The 22,500-nt window shown below is 43.2% G+C and overlaps 1 protein-coding gene across 6 annotated transcripts in view; it reads right to left on the reverse strand.

The window, feature by feature from the left end:
• LOC113826669 (uncharacterized) overlaps window positions 1-22,500 on the reverse strand; it is a 605,469-nt gene that overhangs the window by 119,238 nt on the left and 463,731 nt on the right. For all 6 annotated transcript variants that reach the window (XM_070137939.1, XM_070137942.1, XM_070137940.1 and 3 more), the window contains 4 exons: window positions 18,643-18,850; window positions 18,078-18,348; window positions 15,114-15,209; window positions 10,425-11,866 (listed from right to left, as the gene is read on the reverse strand). In XM_070137939.1, the coding sequence (XP_069994040.1) occupies window positions 10,425-11,866; window positions 15,114-15,209; window positions 18,078-18,348; window positions 18,643-18,850 (2,017 nt within the window). The remainder of the gene's footprint in view (window positions 1-10,424; window positions 11,867-15,113; window positions 15,210-18,077; window positions 18,349-18,642; window positions 18,851-22,500) is intronic.

Below are 22,500 nucleotides of genomic sequence, written 5' to 3' on the forward strand. Positions count from 1 at the left end.
GTCAGTTTTCGTTTTTTTTATTTTGTTTAGGTAGCATCCTCATCGTAACACTAGTATCGTTGTAAATCATCGTAAAATTATTGTCTTTGTAAATATCTTTATCAAGTCTCCTTAATGTTATATGTTATAATTGGCTTTACCATTATCATAGTAGTAATAACAATATTCATATTATTACAATTAATATTATCATCAAAAGTTTTATGACATCCGTAATGCCAAACAACCCAAGAGAAAAATACATACAGACAGAGATAAAATACAGAGAGGAATGCACCAACCCATAATAATAAGGAAAAATATGACATAAATCAGTAAACAACAAGATAAATCTCTCGCACGCAACAGTAATAAATTTCCTCCCATACGATCGAATTCAACCGAAGAAAAAGAACATTATTTCCGTTAATGATTATTGTTTTTTCCCGCCTTTTTTTCCCGTCCCTTCGTCCGATTGCGTCGAAATGTCATCCCGAACGCCTAATTATGCCGAGTCATCATGGGATACGGACGCGGCTTCAGAGTTACGGGAGATGGAACGGTTGATGTTGGTGATAAAGGGGGGAGGGGGGGTAAAGAGGAAGAGAAAGAGGGAATGGGAGAAGAAATGGTAAGAATAGGGAGGGGAAACAGGAGGAGAAAATAAGAAAAAAGGAAAACAAGAAAATGGAAGCATAGAAGATGGAGAAAACGGAAAAAAGGTATAGAGAGAAATGGGATGGTAAAAATAGTAGAAAAAATTTGAAACATGAAAAGTTATAGAAACGGCAAAGGAAAGGCGAGTAAATAAGGAATATTAATAAGACAAAGAGGAGAAAGGAATAGGGAAACCAAGAACAGAGGAAAAAGAAAGACTAGTTCCCGAAAAGCTCTAGACAGATCTTTCAGCCTGTTGGATTTAATGCTATTCTTAGAATCTCTATTCACTCAGAAACGACTTACGGTTAACCAGTTAAAGTGAATTGTTTGGTTTGACTTACTTGTTTACTTATACCTCCTCCTCCCTCCTCCCCCCTCCCCCCTTTCCTCAGTACAGGCCCCCTTTGGACTCCCCCCCTTACCCCCTCCCCTCTCGACCATCGGATTCCCCTCCCCCTTACCCCCCCTGCCTCCCCCTCCCCTCACGCAGCCAGGTGTTGTGTTAATCCAACTCATTTTTTCTTTATTTTTTCTTCACAAACTCCCCCTAATTCAATTTGGACTTACGGAGATTAACACAAACGAGAAGACGAGGAAAAACGATTCCGCAAATACAGCCGATACACTACCAATCTATCGGCGACTACAGCATCGACAGCTTCGACGGAATGATATATCCGAGCGATCGAGATCAATTGAGAACGAGACTGATTGTGTGAATGACCGTTCAAGGTGAATGGCCGATCTTCCCCCCGTGATTGGTGTCCTTTGCTTCAAGTCGGATCGGCGAGTCATGCAGAATTCGCTTCCTGCATGGTAGTCCTTTTCGAGTCCTTCGTTCGACTTGAGGTAGTTTTTTGAATACGTAAATCGTCCATTTCGTAATCGTTCGCGGTTGTTCAATGCGTGTTCGATTTTGTATTTGTATTCCTAGTGGGAGATTTCAAGGATAAGTCGTTCAATTAGATTTATTTCAAAGTTTATTGTCCCACCAAAACCTAAACATCATTCACCTCACTGGCCAAAAACGTTGCATCTGTAATTCATTCCAAGAACACGCGCTTTTCTTTCGTCTGACAAGCGTAAGATCCGCGAGCCATTCAACATTCTTAAAGATGAGCCTCTTGAGTGGTGTGTCACATCATTACCGTGCATTTCAAACCCGTCACCTCACCCTTGAACGGTCTACACTTCCATACACCCTTTCTTAAGTCTCGAAGTGACACTCTCGACTGTAAGGAGGGGTTCTGCTGCGCGCTTGGGGCTTCGGGCTTTGTGCACCATCACGACGGGGCTTTGGCCGGTGGCTTAGGCATTTATTTAACAGGCGTGATTGCGGTTGTCTTTGGCTTGTCTCTCTTCGTCGGCGTCTGCGGGATGCCTTGTGGATAAACGCTTGCGCGAGCATCCACTCACATGCTCGCGCTACTTCTGCTGGTTCGTAGACGAAATCTGGACCAGCGTGTGGGTTTCTTAGGTCACGGTCGGGCTAAGCAAGTGGCGTTGTCACTCGTCAAAGAGGAAAGAGTTAAAGCCAAAGATTTTGGGGAAATAAGATGAATACCCTTCTATTAAAGAATGGCAGGAGATAGACAAACGTGCGCGCGAGCAAGCACACATACACACACAGGGACATACAAAGATAGAGCGGCAACCCGACACACAGACAAGGAGCAAGATCAAAGACAAACGATAAAGAAGACACGAGACAGATATCGAACGAGACATCCCGTGATGGAGCGAGCGAAAGAGAGAGCGAACCGCAAAAGGTTAAAGGGATTTGTGAACTCGCGAGCGCCGCAAAAAGCCCCGTCCGGCAGTCGATCCAGGATGGACCGGGTCTACCGCCTTGGGGAACGCCGGACAATGCACAGAGTCGCTGCCACCAGTGACTTGTCAAACTTTTAAGCATCTTACTTTTTTTCTCTCTTCTATGATTCACATTTCTTCTCTTCCTCCTGCTCCTTCTCCTCTTCTTCCTTGGGTTGAGGATGGGTAACGGCTGAATGGATGGGCTTGAACAAACTTTTAAGTATAATAATTTTATAATAGGCAGGGTACGGAAATTTGAATGGTTATTGATTTCGTTAATGTGTTTGTTAACGTGTTCGGTATTGTGTTTGCCTCACTGCATTTCTCTGTTTGCTTGAATGGCCATTAACATTTTGCCATTTCATCCTTCCATTGGTAAAATGTATTTTTGATAATGAACGAGAAAAGAAGCACATATACGCATCTATATATATATATACACATATCCCCTTAAACATTTACCCACCGCCTACAAGTGTTAAAAAATGAACATAACGTCGGACACGCAATCTAGCTCATAGTTTTGCAATGGAGAGGTTCGTATTTTTTTCTCGTTCATAGAGTACGGTTTCATGGTTAACTGAAAGTACATTCGCTGACCGCCTTGGGAGTACTTATTATGGGGCGAAAATGACCCCGTTTACTTGTATTTGGCGGACAGGCGAGAGGTGAAGGGAGAGGAATGCAAAGGAGAGGAGAGAGAGAGAGAAAAGAAGGAAGGGAGAGAGAGGAGATGAGAGAGAGAGGGAGGGAAAGAGAGAGGAGATGAGAGAGAGAGGGAGGGAAAGAGAGAGCTGAGGAGAGAGAGAGGGAGGGAGGGGAAAGAAGGAGAGAGAGAGAGGGAAAAGAAAGAGAGATAGAGAGAGAGGAGAGAAGAGAAGAGAGAGAGCAGGTCATGTCAACCCTTCCAAACATCTTGATATACAACCGAATTGAAAACCGGAATAGAAAGGAATGTAAGAGAGAAAAATACAATAAAAGTAACACAGACGTGAAGAAATACAATAGCAAAGAGAGATACAACAAATGAGGGGGGAGGGGATGTTGATGAAGAAATAACTAGTACAAGAGAATAAATTTTTTAATGATAATGATTTCCAAAATGGTAATGAGGATGAAAATAAATATAACAGCAGTAATAGCAACGAAAATACTACTACTACTAATTCTAATTGTAATAATATATGCTAGTAGGATGATTGAGATCATGGTAGTAACGAAAATATGATCATAACAATAGCACCAGCAACAACAATTGATTTTTTTAATGATATATACTGGTGAAAACGATGACGACAACAGTAGGGAAAAAAATGGGTAGAATAACAAACACACAAAGAATAGTATTGACTTCAACGCAAAAAATAATAAACTCGACGTAAACAACCGCATCTTTTTCCAAGAAATCCGCTGAAATCATGCATTGGCAACAGTTTCGAAAACCGAGAAATGATTTTTTTTATCTGTTTTTTTAAAGAATTTCAACGTACTCAACCTTCTTTTGAAATAAAGCCTTATAACGAAGGAAATGACATACTTTAAGCGTTGAGAGACACACTGAATGACACTTTATAGAGCCCAAAGCGGAGGTCAGTTTAAATAACTGTTTCAACCTTATTCTGTTTGTGTGTGTGTGTGTGTGTGTGTGTGTGTGTGTGTGTGTGTGTGTGTGTGTGTGTGTGTGTGTGTGTGTGTGTGAGTGAGTGAGTGAGTGAGTGAGTGAGTGAGTGAGTGAGTGAGTGAGTGAGTGAGTGAGTGTGAGTGAGTGAGTGAGTGAGTGAGTGAGTGAGTGAGTGAGTGAGTGAGTGAGTGAGTGAGTGAGTGAGTGTGCGTGCGTGCGAGTGTTGTGTTTACACACATAGGCAATCTGAAGGGGAAATTGCACATGAGATAAGAAGAGGAAGAAGATTTGCGAGACAAAAATAAAATGAAAGATAAAAAAAAATAGAATAAATTCGAATAAATTCAAAGAACAGGCTTTGACTTTGAAGAATACTGAACCCCAAAACATATTTTTTCTTCTCACCTACATTTCGAATTTCATTTCTATTATCACTACTTTTTTCCCCCACTGAAGAATTGATGAATAACATCACTCCTTACAATCCATCATAATTAATCATTATCATTAATTCCTCGTCTTATGTCCTTTAACAAACGACTCATTACGAAATGCCAACTTTCTTTACAAACACCAATTGAAAATAAGAAAAATAAAACTGCAATCTGACATTAAATCGTCGACCTCAGTGATCCGACATTAACATAGGTCCGAGAAGCGGCTTAAAATTCTCTGGAAAATGAGTAGGTGGCAACTCGGAGAATATCAGTTGTCAGTACTCGTTGGACTAGATCGAGGGAGAAGGGGGGAGGGGGGGGGGGTATGAGGTGGGTGGGTGGTAAGGAGAAAGAGTGGGAGAAAGGAAGAGAGAGTGAGGGGAGGGAGGGGGGGGGGGGGAGGGAGGGAGAGGGGAGGGTGGGAGGGAGGGAGGGAGGGAGAGGGAAGGAGGGAGGGAGGGAGAGGGAAGGATGGGAGGCAGGGAGGGAGGGAGGGAGGGAGGGAGGGAGAGAAGAGAGAGAGAGAGAGAGAGAGAGAGAGAGAGAGAGAGAGAGAGAGAGAGAGAGAGAGAGAAAAAAAGAGAGAGAGAGAGAGAGAGGGAGAAATGACGAATAAGAACAAAAAAAAATCAAAACCGAGAAAGAGACAAAAAAGACAAAACAAAGAAAAAACAAAAAACAAAAACAAAACAAAAAAATAATTAAAGAAAGAATAAATCAAACGAAAAGCAAAACAATTCCCCTCCCCCCCTCAAAAAAAAAAAAAAAAAAAAACACACACACAAACAAGACCCCCAAAACAGGCGAACAGAACGGCCAAGCGAAGACCCAGTCCCACAGACGCACATAAACCCCGCTTCTTCTCCCCAATCAGTGTCAAACGTGTCGCCGTGAATATTCCACACGTGACCCTCTCTCTCCGGCGTGAATCTCTAGAGAGCGTAATCTTTTTCTCACAAATTTGACAGGCAGAAACGCTTTCTAAGACGACCGCGTTCCTCTTTTTCTCTCCTGTCTATTTTTGTCTATTTCTAGACTCTGGCGTTCCCTTTTCCCTGTCTATTTTGTCTATTTCTGTTTTTTTCCTGTCCAGTTTGCCTATTTCTGTCTCTTTACATCCAGCGGTCGAGTTGCTGGGCTTTTGTAGAGTCCTTACTTCTAAATTATTTTATTTATGTGTTTTGTCGCTCTCTTCCGCGTCTCCCGCTTTCTGTCTCTATGTCTATTTCTGTCTAGACATACCTTATCTATTTCTCGATCTATATACATCTAATTTCTCGATCTTTATACATCTTATCTATCGATCTATCTATCTATCTATCTATCTATCTATCTATCTATCTATCTATCTATCTATCTATCTATCTATCTATCTATCTATCTATCTATCTATCTATCTATCTTTACACAAAACTAATTTTATCTCTATATTCATGTACTACCTATTTCTCCATTTACAAACATACCTTATCTATTTTTCTTTCTATATACATCTTATCTAGCTCTATCTAAACACCTATCTATCTCACCGTCTTTATATATAACCACGCCCATGTTTATACTCGTATGTTATCCATTTCACTACTTATATACATATGTTATCCATTTCTTTACTTGTATACATACGCTATCCATTTCTCTACTTATATACATGTCTTATCTATTCATCTATCTATACGCATATGTTATCTGTCTCTCTTCGCCTCCTTTATCGCTCCACGCCTCTTCCTCTCTCAGCTAACACCCTCCACAAAGGGAAGTGTTTGACGTTCCTTTCAGGGAATCTTTCGAGTGAAACAGAACTCATTTAGGGGCGGGGGAAGGGGAGGGGAGGGGAGGGAAGGGGAGGGGAGGGGAGGGGAAGGGGAGTGGAGGGAAGGGGAGGGAGGGAAGGGAAGGGAAGGGAAGGGAGGGAAGGGAGGGGAGGGAAGGGAAGGGAGGGGAGGGCAAGAAAGGGGAGGAGAGGGGAGGGAAGGCAAGGGAAGGGAATGGAAGGGAAGCGAAGGGAAGGGGAGGAAAGCGAAGGCAAGGGGAGGGGAGGGGAGGGGGGAGGGACTTTAGGGTTGGTGGTTACCCGAGGGGAAGCGAGGAAGAGAGCAGGGGAGACATCCAGGGGAAGGGAAGAAGAGGGTAGTGAGGTAATAAGAGAAAGAGCGGAAGAGGGAGAGATTTACCCAAGGGAAAGGGAGAAAGAAAGAGAGAGTTATCTAAGGGGAAGGAAAGAAGAGGAAGTGATTTACCCAAGGAGAAGGGAATGACCCAAGGGAATGGAAAGAAAAGGGAGAGATTCACCCAAAGGGAAGAGAGAAAGAAGGGAGGTAGTTACCCAAGGAGAAGTTAGGAAGAGGAAGAGATTTACCCAAAAAGCAGGTAGAAAGAAGGGAGGTAGTTACCCAGCAGAAGGTAATAAGAGGGAGTTCCCCTGGGCAAGGAGAGGTAGAGGGAGGTTCCCTAAACTACCCCAAGGAGAGGAAGGGAGAGAGAGGGGGGGGGGTACTAAAAGAGGATAGAGAACCTGGGGGGATGGGGGATGGGGGGGAGTGCGGAAGGCCACTAAATGAAATAGATCTCTCACAACCTGACGGAGGCGCTGAAGAATATGGCTGGTAAATTCGGGTTTTGTTATTATTATTGTTCTTTGAGTTTTATAGTTGTTCTCGTTTTTATTATTTTTTCTTGGCGTTAATATTGTGTCTATACTGTTTTTATATGTAATTACCGTTGAAAGTGAATGAACGTAAGAGTACCGAAATTAAATACATACAGAATATAAATAAGTATTGCATGGATTATTGTATGATGTTTAAAGTGATAAAAAGATAATAGTGATGATGACAATGATGATAATGATAACAATAATAACAATAATAATGATAACAATAATAACAATAATAATGATAATAATAACAAGGTAAATTGTTGTAAATTTCAATACCTTTATCAATATTAAAAAAAACACGATATCACACTAATGATGATAATTAAAATATTGATGCCGCATGAAATATTACCCACTTTAAAGATATGAACAACAACAATAATGATAAAATCATAAAGATAAAAACAAAAACAAAACATGAAATAAAAAACAAAATGACAAGCATGATAGAAAATAAAACATTAAAAAACAACGATACAAAAACAGGAGACAGAACAAGGAAAACAGAGACACAAAGAAAGAAAATAAACAAAGAAACAAACAAACGAAAAGACTCGTCAACAATGAAAATATGTTCGCACTTTTTTGTTTGTTATCATGCAGGTGTTGCCAGATCCCGGAAATGCTTGTGTACCTCCAATACCTTCGTTTACTTAAACCAAACTGGCAAAAAAAGAATCTTGAACTTCCTTCTTTGCAGATCAATGCAAAAAAATGTTTAAAATCAAACAACCCAAAAAAAAGCTCCTGATTTTTTATGCTTGTGTGTGTGTGTATGTGTGTGTGTATGTACGTGGTAGTATGTCTGTGTGCGTGTACGTTTTTTATCCGTATATACATATGCGTTTTTCTTTTATTCTCTCTCTCTCTGTTATATATACATATTTTTCGACCTTACATTCATTTATCTTTTTTTATTAGTCCAGCGAACTTACGATTCTCAGGTAAAAGGCGTTTGCGATTTTCTAACGAGACAAATGGACAGGTTTTTTATGCCTAATAAGCAACCGGAGGGACGAGCGACCCGACAGGTAAGGCGTTTTGTGAAGGTAAAAGACGGTGAGGAAGACGAAGAAACCGATAGATAATTAGATAGATAGAGATAGAGAGTCTGTGAGAGTAAAAATGGGAGGTTTCATGGGTGGATAATGCGATTGAGAGGTGGAGAGATAGAGAGAGGCAGAGATGAAAGATATTGAAGAATTACGAAAAAAGAGAAGAAAAAAGGGGATGACGAAGAAGAGAAAGAAAACGTATAAGAAGAATACGAATAAGGAGAAGTAGAAGATTACGAGGACGAGGGAAAAAAGTAGAAGTAAAAGAATACAAAAAAGTAGAAAAAAAAGAAAGAAGAAAAAAAAATGCTAAAAATTGATAGACGAGAATGAAAGAGAAGACGATTACAAAGCAGGAACAGAAGACCAAGATTATAAAGATGGCGACTGCGGACTTGGTAGCGGTGCGCCCGCCCTTGTAAACATTCCTCCAGTACTACAGGTCAAACCGGGAAGTAGACATGCACTTGTTTTCGGGCAGGCGTGTGCGTGTGCGTGCGTATATGTGGATATGTTTGCGGGTATGTTTTCGTATGTGTGCGTTTATGATTTTTGTATGTGAGTGTGTATGTTTTATGTGTGCGTACGTGTGTACATGTGTTTTATTTGTGTCGGTGTATGTTTTATGCATATGTGCGTGGTATGCTTTGTATGTGTGCGTTTATGCTTTCGTATGCGTGTATGTTTTATATATGTGCGTGTGTACATGTTTTATTTGTGTCGGTGTATGTTTTATGTATGTTTGCGTGGTATGTGTTGTATGTGTACGTGTATCTTTTATGCGTATTTGATATATATATGCACAGGTATCTTCAATGCATATGTGGAAGCGTATGCATATGCACATTTGTACGTGCATGTATACCTCTATTTATAATTGCCTTTGCTGATGTACACGGACGAGTATGCGAGTGATAATGTGAACACGTGTTTGTATTCGAGACGTGTTCAAATATCGTTAACCTGGCCGTAATTGGATGAACAAAATTGAACTGAAGCGAAGACAAACTATCGAGACATGAGCGCCCACTGTTGAACACGTCCGAATGTGTGCTCAAGGCGTGTGTGTGTGTGTGTGTGTGTGTGTGTGTGTGTGTGTGTGTGTGTGTGTGTGTGTGTGTGTGTGTGTGTGTGTGTGTGTGTGTGTGTGTGTGTGTGTGTGTGTGTGTGTGCAGTCGATACATCAGATGGTGCGTGTATGCATGTTAGATGCACTTGCGAATGTAAATAACGAAAAAAATACGAAAAAACGGAAAATGAACGGACAAACACACACAAACACCCAAAACACACACAACCGCATTAAAAAAAAAAAAAAAAAAACAAGAACAAGTATCATTCCAAAGTGGACACGCGCAGGACCCCCGAGAGCCCACGCACGCGCACACGCACACGCACGCACCTGCCTCCACTGCATCTCCTATTTACCGACCCAACAGCCGTCGTCATGGACCTTGAGGGCGACTTAGCGGTTGGACGAATCTTCATCACGTTTATGGCGAAGTTTAATGCGGGTTTTTTTATTTTTTTGAAGGGGGGGGGGAGGGTAGTTGGTGAGGTATGAAGAGGGGTGGGGGTCTTAGAATGTATGGATGGGATAGGGGTTTTATATATATATATATATATATATATATATATATATATATATATATATATATATATATAACACACACACACACACACACACACACACACACACACACACACACACACACACACACACACACACACACACACACATATATATATGCACATATACATATACACACATACATATCTGTCCCCCGTTTTCATCTCTATTTGTCTGTCTGACAATTTTCTCTCTCTCTCTCTCTCTCTCTCTCTCTCTCTCTCTCTCTCTCTCTCTCTCTCTCTCTCTCTCTCTCTCTCTCTCTCTCTCTCTCTCTCTCTCTCTCTCAAAAGCACACAAGCACTTATAACAATCTGCACTATTGAGAGTCCATTGTTTACGCCCGAATGCACAGCAAAGGGAAAAACCATCGAAAAAGAATGATGCAAACGCCAACTTCAATTAAAAAAAAACACCTCTGCGACAGTTACGTGTGCTCGCTCGTGGCAAACTCGCTCCATCCGACGAACACGATCACCTTTGTCGGGGCTCGTAAAATATCCATCACACGCAGGCCACACCTCTCGATCTCTTTTTCCTACCAGAACACGGAGGAAACACCAACACTCACCTGGCGAAGGGATGTCGGGTTCTCTGTCTCTGTCGCCCTCGAGGGAGTCCTTGTCGCAGTCGGCGAAGATGTCGTCGATCTTGGACTTCTGGTCGTTCTTGGCCTTGAGGACGATCTGCGTGGACTGCGGCAGGATCGAGCGGTTGTTCTTGGGCGTGTCATACTCGCTGGCTTGCGTCGACGCCACGGACCGCACCTGCCTCTGGGGGGAGTCGTAGATGTGGGTGGCCGCCCGGGGGACGTCGTAGGTCGTGCCCTGCATCATGGAGTTCCCGCTGATGGTGACCTTGTTCGACCTTGACTTCGAGGATTTGAGGCTGCCGGACTTTTTGTTGCTGCTGCCGCCCGTGTCCAGGTTGGCGTACACGTTGCTGGACTTGGCCGTGCCGTTGACGTTCATGTAGGTGGGCTCCTTCTCGTCCACGTTCTCGTAGACGGGCGCGTCGAACTTGACGTTCTCGTAGTGGAGGTCCGCCGAACTGTGGACCTTGTCATAGTGGTGGTGGAGGCTGTGGTCGGTGGGCCTCGGGCTGTCGTAGATCACCTCGCCCTTCAGGTGGACGTTCTCGTAGTGGTTGTTGCCGCGACACACGTTCTCGTAGTAGGGCGTCCCGCCCACCAGGGACTCGGGGATCTGCTCGTAGTCGGGCTCGGGGACCCGCTCGTAGAGCGACTCGTTGGAGGAGGGCCCATTGTACCTCACGCCGAGGAGGGACGACGTCCCGGCGGCGCGCGAGCCCTTGCCCTTGCTGCCCTTGTGCCTCGGCAGCGACGCCGAGTGGTACACCGGCTCCTGGGGACTCAGGAGGTCTGGCGTTGACTTGACCATCGTCTTCCTCGCCCTCAGGGTCTTCACAGACTCTAAAATCTCATCCACGGACGGCGCCCTCTGGAGCCTCGTCTTGCCACTTTCTAGCGCGTTGAAGTCCCCCGCTAGGCCATCGTGGAAGCTCTGCGTCCTCGATAAGCCGTACGCGGTGTTGCTGTACTCGTGAGAATAACAATTGAGTCCCTCCTTAAAGCTCTGCGTGCGAGTTATCGAATTAACACCACAGTTTCTCAAGATGCCGACTCTTTCCTTGAAATAACTTAAGTCTTCATTATCAAACTCGGAACCAACACTATTACTCGCATTTGAACCACACGACACACTCTTAAAATTTAAATATGGCTTCCTCCTTGGCAGCGTCACATAACCGCTAAAGTCACCCTCGCTCGTCTGCGTCTGCGCCTCTGCTGCGGCTGTGTACTCGGCGGCGGCGGCGGCGGCGTGAGAGGCTGCGGAGGAGCGTCTAGGTAACGAGCCGTAGCTGTGAGCGACTGACTGCGGCTGCGGGTCGGAGGCGGGACCCGCTGCGGACACGACCACGGAGTTGCCGGTGCTGCCATCTATCCGCACTCGCGTGTAACTACTGCTCCTGCTCCGTTCTCCGCTGGGCGAACTGGAAGTAAAGATATTGTTTTATTAGTATTAATTTTGGTGTTTGTGTTATTTCTTTCCCTACAGACGCAATAACTATCCTTTATTTGCCTTCTTTGGATTAATAAATCAAATATCGTCATCCTTTTATTTATTTCTTCTTGAAGCAGCAAGACTACGGCGAGAAATCAGAGGAAAAAATATCTTCCGCTTCAACTCTACGGAAGACACTCTCCAACTTTCACGTTAGAATCCCATCAGACGACAGATTTTTACGTAATATAATGTCTATTTTCCCGGGTGTACCTGTTCAATCGGCCATGAAGCGTGAAAGATGAGTAGCTGAACCGGCAACGAATGAACACGAATTTCTGACGACGATACTCTGATTGCCACTTCCCGGGCGAATAAGCATCAATTACGGAGAACCGAAGGGAAGAAATATGGATATTTCGGCGGCGGTCAAGGTGATGTACATATGTTTAGCCGTTGGGAGGTGAAGGTACAGTTTCTGTAGTTGTTGTGATTGTTGTGATTGTTAAAGATGCAGCATACTACATGCGTCTTTCGTATTTGATGCTATTAATGCAGGTTTGCAAGGACAAGGAGGCACTAATGACTTGTATTTTTGTCTTTATATTTGCATAAGCATTTACACCTGACTACGCCCATGACTTACAAGTTACGATATTATATTTGTCCTAAGAACGTGTTTGTCCGATAATTCAAAATTTAAATTTTCTTAAAAAAAAAGAGAATGATAAAACAAAAACAGACACGAAAGATGGCCACATCTGGCGAGGGGAGAGTCACCCACATTATATCCATAAATAAAATCATCTTTGAAGCGTCGCATTTGCCTTGATTCCAGTATGACAAAAGTTCTACATATTTATATCGAAGCGTCTCCGTTATATAAGAACGAACGCGTCATTCCTTGTGTCTGGTGTGTATGCAGTCATCTGCCACCTCGCTCTGTCATAAAAAAAAAGCTGCCTGCCCTCCTTACCATTGTCTACGGATGGCGTCTTCTAATGAGGGTGTCATGAGCGCTGTTCCTAAGGGATTTTCTTAGTCTTCCTCACGACAATTGCTATCTTAAGTCTGTTCTTCTGTAGGTTTTCTCTCCCTGTTCCTCTCCTTTCGTTTCTTTCTTCCTCTCTTTCTCTTGTCCCTCTTCCTCTCCCTTTACCCCTCTCCTCTCCATTTTCCTTCCCTCATTCTCTTTCCTTTTTCCTCTCCCTTTATCACTCCTCTCCATTTCCTCTCTTTCCCTCTTTCCTTAATTCTCTCCCTAATCCCCTCTCCTCTCCAATTTCTCCTCTTATCCTTTCCTTTTTCCTCTAACTTCACCACTCTCCTCTCCATTTTCCAATCTTTCTCTCTTTCCTTATTCCTCTCCCTCTACCTTCACTCTCCCCCTCCCTCCCTTCCCTAAATCCATGCACCATCACTCCTTTTCTCTCAATCCCAAGCTGTGGCATCCGCAACCAACCAAAGACCATCCATCACGTTAATGTCACAAAACATGTGTTTCAGAAATTCCAATCACAACAAAGGCCGCCACTGAAGAAATATTTCCCCCCTTGACGAGAGAAATGTTTTGTGAATGCACGTACTAACAGTGGATATTTTCCCCCCCTTGACGAGAGAAATGTTTTGTGAATGCACGTACTAGCAGTGGTCAGCCGTCGTAGAGATCCCCCCTCCCTAAAGACCGGCCATTCGAGTGTAATCATTCTCGTCTTTAATGGCCGGATGGGATACACGTCGAGATATTCGAAGACTCCAAGTGTTTGACCGGACTTTTACCACTCTAACGGATTCGGAAACGCGCCAACACACCGCAGCCGCACACGATACCAACAACCACTGATCGTTTTATGTCACTGGGATTTTCAACTACCTCGTTTCGCCTCGACTCGTTCCGGGGCCAAGTGGTGGTCACAGCCCTTCGGATAATAACACGGGAATCTATACCACAGACAATACGGTATTTTGAATGAGATACAAAGAGAAATAGAATTAGGAATTTTGATTATAGAAAAAAAAATCTATACCGCAGACAATACGGTATTTTGAATGAGATATAAAGAGAAATAGAATTAGGAATTTTGATTATAGAAAAAAAAATCTATACCGCAGACAATACGGTATTTTGAATGAGATATAAAGAGAAATAGAATTAGGAATTTTGATTATAGAAAAAAAATCTATACCACAGACAATACGGTATTTTGAATGAGATACAAAGAGAAATAGAATTAGGAATTTTGATTAGAAAAAAAATCTATACCACAGACAATACGGTATTTTGAATGAGATACAAAGAGAAATAGAATTAGGAATTTTGATTATAGAAAAAAAAATCTATACCACAGACAATACGGTATTTTGAATGAGATATAGAAAGAAATAGAATTAGGAATTTTGATTATAGAAAAAAATGAATCATAAGAACGAAATGGAGGCCATCGCGGAAGCAGATATGTAAACAAAAACAAATAATTTACGGAAATAGAAAATGTCTTAAGCTTTTGGTTAAAGTAAGTTACCGTGACCGAACACATGTCGCCTGAGCGGTTTATTGTGGTTTCAGGGGCGAGAAAAAATTTATCAAAACAAGAGAGAGAGAGAGAGAGAGAGAAAGAGAGAGAGAGAGAGAGACAGAGAGAGAGAGAGGAGAGAGAGAGAGAGAGAGAGAGAGAGAGAGAGAGAGAGAGAGAGAGAGAGAGAGAAAGAAGTGAGAAAGGAAAAGATAGAGGGGAGAGAGATGGATATGTATATATGCATATATATACACACATATAAACACACACACACACACAGATATATATGTGTATGTGTATATATATACATATATATCTGTGTGTGTGTGTGTGTGTGTGTGTGTGTGTGTGTGTGTGTGTGTGTGTGTGTGTGTGTGTGTGTGTGTGTGTGTGTGTGTGTGTGTGTGTGTGTGTGTGTGTGTGTGTGTGTGTGTGTGTGTGTGTGTGTGTGTGTGTGCAGATATATATATATATATATATAGATAGATAGATAGATAGATAGATAGATATAGATATAGATATATATAGAGAGAGAAAATGAAAGAAAGAATTAGAAAGAGAAAGAAAAATAAAAGAGAGAAAGACAAACAGAGAAACACAAGACCGAAGACAGGGAATCGAACACACTCTAATGACATGGTAACAAGAGAGTACTCCCCCCCCCTACCCCACCCCAACCAACCCCCACCCCCCGCCCATTATCCCCCCAGCTCTACCAACCTGTGGCGTCCTCGGCTCTGGTGCTCCTGCTGGACCTTGAGGGAGGCGCTGGAGGGTGACGTCTGGCACATCTCCATCAGGTCTGCGTTGGAGGACCTAAGTGGTGGCGAAGGAATAAATCTGATTTAGTTTCGTGTATGAACTGGGGACAAAAAATATAAACTCTGGATTATGGATAATGACTTTTGAATGATTATTTGTAAGAGAATTCCGTAGATAAATCATAGTTTTAAGATATCAAGTAATAGATAGAGCAGCGATAGAAATACAATCGTGTATGAACTGGAGACAAAACATGGACACTGGATTATGGATAATGAATTTTTGTAAGAGAATTCCGTAAATGAATCATACTTTTAAGATAAATAATAGATAATAGAATCATAGTTTTAAGATATCAAGTAATAGAGCAGCGATAGAAATACAAATGAATAAATAAATACGTAATTCCCACATACCACTTCAAATCCACACGAAACATTTATTTCCCAGTAATAAATCTGTGACAGCGAGACTAAATACCTTACGTAATTAGTCCTCCAGAGCAATGAACCTCCTATAAACTTTTCACTAAATAGTTACCATAAAATTCTCTCTTTTCGTGAATGCAAATTGGTTATTAGAAATTGCTTTTAGTGTCTCCGTTTTTACTCGTACGGATTAAAGGGGAAACTATGGAAATCGTAATTTTTTATTATATAATTCTGAGTTCCACATAATTTATGAATTCTAAGGATGATAATTTTGAGAATCTATACGCAACGTTCCCATACCATAAATAAGAAAGAGAAAGAACAATTTTCCCTTTTTTATACTGAGAGGGGAAGAAAGAGAAAGGTACAAATATAGATCAGAGAGAGAGAGAGAGAGAGAGAGAGAGAGAGTGAGAGAGAGAGACAGAGAGAGAACGAGAGAGAAAGAGAGAGAGAGAGCGAGAGAAAGAGAGAAAGAGTGAGAGAGACAGGGAGAGAAGAGCGGAAAAGAGAGAGAGTGAGAGAGATGGGGACATAGAGAAACAGAGACAGACAGACAGACAGATAAAGAGACAGAGACAGCCAGACAAGCAGGAAAAAGAAAGAGAAAAAAATGAGAAGAACGAGAAAGAGCGAAAAGAAAGAAAGAGAGAAAGAAAGGAAAAGAGAAAAAAAGGAACAGCAAGAAAATAGGCGTAAAATTACCCTCCCCCCCCACCCCACCACCCCTCACATTGTTCACTCTCCGCCAGCCCATGAACACGACGCAAGGCACAAACCTCATGCTTGAAAAGGGAACAAATGACCCATGACCTTGCTCCCTTTCTCTCTCCCTTAGAAAGAGGAAAATTGAGGGAGAAATACGGAACAGTTTGTAAGGTAAGAGGCCAGCGTCCCGTGAAGCTCGGATAATGCGAGAATATTCGAAGAGTGGAAGGGCTAATATCATGGTGAGTGGAGCCCTTCCCCTCGTCTTCCCCTCTCCTCCCCCTTTTTTTTTTCTTTTTTTTCTCTCTCCTACTATCTCCCGTCCTTCCTGTCTAGTTAGTAGATTCCCTTTCCTCCCCTCCCATCCTCTCTTCCTTCCCCTCCTCTTTTCTCTCTCCCCTCCCTTCCCCTTCCCTCCTCACTTTCCCTCTGCCTTCCCCTTCCTTCTCCCCTCCCCTCCCCCTCCCTCTCCCTCCTCTCCTCCCTCCCCTCCCCTCCCCCCTCCCTCCCATCCCTCCTCTCTCCTTTCGCTCCCCCTTTTCCCCTCCCTCTCTGAAACACGTAAGATGTACATAGAGGGGAGGGGGAGGGGGCCTTCACTTAACGGTTCGGTTTTCAGAGCAATCAATCCTGATACGGATGAACAGCAGCGGAGACAGGCAGTGAAATGTGTGTGTGTGTGTGCGTGTGTGTGTGTGTGTGTGTGTGTGTGTGTGTGTGTGTGTGTGTGTGTGTGTGTGTGTGTGTGTGTGTGTGTGTGTGTGTGTGTGTGTGTGTGTGTGTGTGTGTTTTTGTGTGTGTGTGTGTTTTTTTTTGTGTGTGTGTGTGTGTGTGTGTGTGTGTGTGTGTGTGTGTGTGTGTGTGTGTGTGTGTGTGTGTGTGTGTGTGTGTGTGTGTGTGTGTGTGTGTTTGTGTGTGTGTGTGTGTGTGTGTTCGTGCGTGTGTGTTTGTGTGTGTGTGTGTGTGTGTGTATGTGTGTGTGTGTGTGTGTGTGTGTGTGTGTGTGTGTGTGTGTGTGTTTTCTTATCTATTTTTTTAATTTCATTCTTAATATGATTTTGTATGCGTGTGTTTCATCTTATCTATCCATCATTTTTTTATCTTCATATTAGTTTTCATCATTTCTATTCTTTTATGTATTTGTGTGTATTTGACGTCTTCGCTTCTTGGTTCTGGATCAGCTGATTCTCTTTTCTCCTCGTATTTTCTTTATTACTCCAATTTTCACTCAATCTCTATTTCTCCTTCGTTACACTTCCTATCTCTTCTTATTCTCAATTTCTTTTCTTCTTTATGGTATTTTTTTTCTCTCTCTTTACCTTCTCCCGATCATCTTATCCATATTTTCCTCTATTTCCCTCCTATCCCTCCTTCCCCTTTCTCCTCCTTTTCCTTCCCTTTCTCTCTTTCCCATCCCCTTTTCTTTCCTATTCTTCTTGTCCTCCATTTCCCTCCCTACTCTGCCTCTCTCTCGTCCCTCTCATTCCTCCTATTCTTCCTTCCCCCCCCTTCCCTTTCCTCCTTTTCCTTTCTTCCTCTTCTTTTCTCCTTTCATTTCCTTTCTCCTCCTTCTCCCTCCTTCCTCTCCTCCCTTTCATTTCCTTTCTCCTCCTTCTCCCTCTTTCCTTTCTTTCATTTCTTTCCTCCTCCTCCTCCCTTTTCCCTCCTTCTCCCTTTCGCTCCTACCTTTCCTCCTTCTCCTCCCTTTTCTCTCCTTCCTTTCCTCCTCCTCCTCCCTTTTCTCTCCTCCCCCTTCTCCCCATTTACCCCCATGGACACTCACCTCACATCGTCCTGGTACTGAGGCCGACCGTTGATGAAGAGCACCTGCTCATACGTTCCCTGGTCCTCCAAGGTGTTGAGCTCATCCTCCAAGTAGTCCCCACCTCCTCCTCCTCCTCCTCCTCCACCTCCTCCTAACCCGTAGCCGTTGATGAGGTCAGCAGAGACGCCGTTGGGGTCATCCGAGGTCACGCTCCAAGCCTCGCTGCTGCTGCTTCCGTAACAGCTGCTGCCTCGGGATGACCTTCTTCGGGATTCCTTCTGGCGGTTTCCTGAGGGGGATATGTATAGGGGGGGTTAAGGTCAGCGGAGGTCAGAGGTCAATGGATGTAAAAGATGACTGGATATGAATGATTCAAATGAAGTTAAGAATCGAAAGGTATCAATATTCCATTGCGGTGAACCATATATGAAAACAAGAAAAGAAAAGAGTAAAATATAGAGATAGAAAATAATAGTAATAACAATGATAATAACAATGTATATATATACATATATATATATATATAAAACAATCAGAATAAAATAAATATTAAGCGGCCCGACACACAGACCCGACTTCTTACCCATGTGTGAGTTCTTCGTGTTATTGGCCACGAGATGCGCCGCCCTCTGGAAGAACGCCAGGGAGTTCTTGAAGGAGGCGCCGCCGGTGGGGGAGCGGGGGTCGGCCTCCGCGTCTGAGGCAGCGGCGGAGGACATGACGAGTCCGGAGTCGCGAGGGCTTGAAGACCTGCTCTCCGGGGAGTCCTTCTGCCGCGCCTTCAGGGCTTGCTGTTGGAGGAGAGAAAAAAATCGTATTGTTAGTAATATGAACTAAAAAAAAATGAATAAAAATAAAAGGAGGGGAGAGAAATGGTATTATTATCTATATGAACTAAAAAGTATGAAAAAATAAAAAAAATAAAATGAAATGAAAAAAAGGAAGAGATAGTGAGAGAGAGAAAGAGAGAGGGAGAGAGAGAGAGAGAGAGAGAGAGAGAGAGGGAGGGAGGGTGGGAGGGAGGCAGGTAGGGAGGGAGAGAGAGAGAGAGAGAGAGAGAGAGAGAGAGAGAGAGAGAGAGAGAGAGAGAGAGAGAGAGAGAGAGAGAGAGAGAGAGAGAGAGAGTGGAGGTATAGACAGATAGAAAGAAAGAGGGGGACAGGGAAAGAGAGAGAGATACAGATACAAAACAAAGAAAAAACGAAATAAACATCAAACCAAACCAAATACACATACAGAAAATTAGGACAACCCCCCCAAAAAAAAAATAATAATAATAATAATAAAAATAAAACAAAAATAAATAAAAATCTCAAAAGTAAATAAATCTTCAGCGAAACGTTTATGGACCAAGAATGCGGAAACGTTTGCCTCCCATCCCGTCACCTGCCATTCCGTGTGTGCGTTTTCGCGTGTGTACGTGTGACAGATATAGCATGGCATGAATTTTAACGAGGTGACGCGAGACCGTGACTCTAATCTTGACTTATATTCCCATTCGTGTACTTATAATTCTTATTCCCATTCGTGTTCTTATAATTCTTGTGGGGGGGGGCATTAATAGCATAAATTTCCCACCACAACATATGTCTGTGTCTCTGTAGATAGGAAGTGGGGAGGGAAGGATGGGAGTGAGAGGGGAAGGGAGGGAGAGGGGGAGGATGGGAGGGAGAGGGGAAGGGGAGGGAGGGAGGGGGAAGGGAGGAGGGAAAAGGAGGGTGGGATGGGATGGAGGGAGGGGAGGATGGGGAGAGGGAAGGATGGAGGGAAGGGAGGGTGGGATGGAAGGGAGGATGGAAGGAGAGGGAGGAGGGGAGGAAAGAAGGGGGAAAGGAGGAAGGGAGAGAGGAAAGAAGAGAGTGAGCAAAAAAGGGAAGGGAGGAAAGAGGGGAGAAAGGGGGAGGAGCTAAGTCTTCTACTTCTTCTTCCTCTTCTTCTTTTTCTCTTCCTCCTGTCAACCTTCTGCTTCGAATGTGTCTTCAGCAGCGACCACAAAGGGCTAATTTGGAGACATTCGATCTGCAGTTAATGGTCCTTTTGCCCCCCCCCACCCCCACCCCCCACCCTCAAGCGTTCTTCTACAGCCCTCTCCATTTGCATCTCTTTATTCTTTTTTTTGCGTTTTGTGTTTGTTTCGTCTTATTTTTATGTATTTATAACTTTATTATTGTTATCTCTTTTCCTCCTCATTCTCCTTTTTTTTTAATTTTCAATTCTTATTTTATTTATTCTCTATCTCCGCTATTCTACAATTCAAGCTTCATTTTTCATCTCTCTCTTCCTCCTAATTCCTCTTCTTCATCTCCATTCCTTTAAATTCATCTTTCATCTTTCTTCTTTCTCTCCTTTATATTCCCTCTTCATCTTTCCCTTCTCTCTCCTTTATATTCTCCTTCACCTACTATCCTTCCTCTGTTTATTCTCCCACTTTCCTTTCCCACTCCACCGCCCCTCCCTCCCCCCTTCCTAAGCCCCCCCCCCCTCCTTCCCCTTCTTGAGATGAACCCAGGTGTTGCACGCAGAGTCCGCGAGCCTGGGATGCAATTGCAAAAAAGAACCTGAAGCTTTTTCATTAGACGAAATAATAAGTACAAAAAAAAGAACGAAAAACAAAACAAAACAAAAAAACATTGCTACGAGAGGACCCTAGAATGAGCAGTTGGGTCATCGTGTTTTTTTTTTTTTTTTTTTTTTTTTGAGTTTAAATAACGGGTGTTTAGCCATTCCTATTAAAACAGAGAGAAGCCTCGCCTCTGCGTTGTTAATTGTTTTGCAAAACGACCTTTCGAAGGAGAAGCAGCAATGGTTGAGGTTGCAATATGCATGAACACATACTCACATGTACATATAAACACAAACACACATACACAAACAAGAAAACACAAACATACACATATATATATACCCAACCACCCAAACACACATAAACACACAGACACACACAGACACACACACACGCACACACACATACACATACATACACACTCACACACACATACACACACACACACACACACACGCATACACACACACACACACACACACACACACACACACACACACACACACACACACACACATACACATACACACGCATACACACATGCACACACACACATACACACGCATACACACATGCACACACACACACATACACACGCATACACACATGCCCACACATACACACGCATACACACATGCACACACACACACACACGCGTAAGCATAAACACACACGCACACACACAACTGATACCTGAGCACGCACGCGTATTGACACAGCCTATACAAATTTGCTACATATCCGCCAGTATTGTGAGAAATGACGGATTCTCAGTGAACATTATAAACAGAATCTCATAAACCTAAATATTGGACAAAGCTTTAAAGACGAAGGAAGGATAAAAGAGAGAAAGAGGAGAGAAAGAAAGAAAAAAAAGGGGAAAAAATTATTTAACTTTTTTGGGGTGTTCTTTACTCAATTCATTCAGCATTCATTCTCTCCAATGCATCCTTGAACACTTAAAACTGTTCTCCCTCGAGAGAACAACAAGTGAGAACAGTTACGGGTATCTCGGAAGTATCGCAGCCCCCGTGTTCTTCCCTGGGCTATTAAGTAATAACCTGAGTAATTGTTCACCGCGAGAACATCTGGTCTGGGCTGAGGGCTGTTGACCGAGGGGAGAGGAATCGCAAGGGAAAGTCGTCCTTGTTTCTAAAGAGACATAAGGCTCGAAATCCCCAGCGACTTGGCGGTGATGCGGCGCTCGTGTTGTGGGAAAAGGACTGCTCGAGTTCCTAGGAATTAGAGTTGTTTTCCCATACAAGGAGGAATGCGCTCGGTACCGCAACAAGCGAAGGTAGAACAGGAGGGTAAAAATAAAAACATTTTGGCGTGCCGGTACGAAAAGCAAAATATTCGAAGGGGGGGAGGGGGTTAGCAACAGCTGCAATTGCAAGGGAGAAAAAACAGATGTACTGCCTTTTGTTTTTGTAGATTTAATGAAGGAAAAGGAAAGATGTCCGGGTTCATCTCACAGGGTTCATTAGGATGAAGTTAGTGAAGCATAATCAACAAACACGAACAGGCGAAGCAGATTATATATAATTAAAACAGGAAGTGAGAGAGAGAGAGAGAGAGAGAGAGAGAGAGAGAGAGAGAGAGAGAGAGATAGAGAGAGAGAGAGAGAGAGTGAGAGAGAGAGAGAGAGAGAGAGAGAGAGATAGAGAGAGAGAAAGAGAGAGAGAGAGATATAGAGAGAGAAAGAGAGAGAGAGAGAGCGAGAAGGCGAGAGCGAGAGCGAGCAGAGGAGAGCGAGAGAGCGAAAGAGAGAGAGAGAGAGAGCGAGAGAGAGAGAGAGAGAGAGAGAGAGAGAGAGAGAGAGAGAGAGAGAGAGAGAGAGAGAGAGAGAGAGAAAGGAAGTGAGAGAAAGAAAATAAA

Source organism: Penaeus vannamei, chromosome 23 (genome assembly GCF_042767895.1).
Source record: "Penaeus vannamei isolate JL-2024 chromosome 23, ASM4276789v1, whole genome shotgun sequence".
NCBI lineage: Eukaryota > Metazoa > Arthropoda > Malacostraca > Decapoda > Penaeidae > Penaeus > Penaeus vannamei.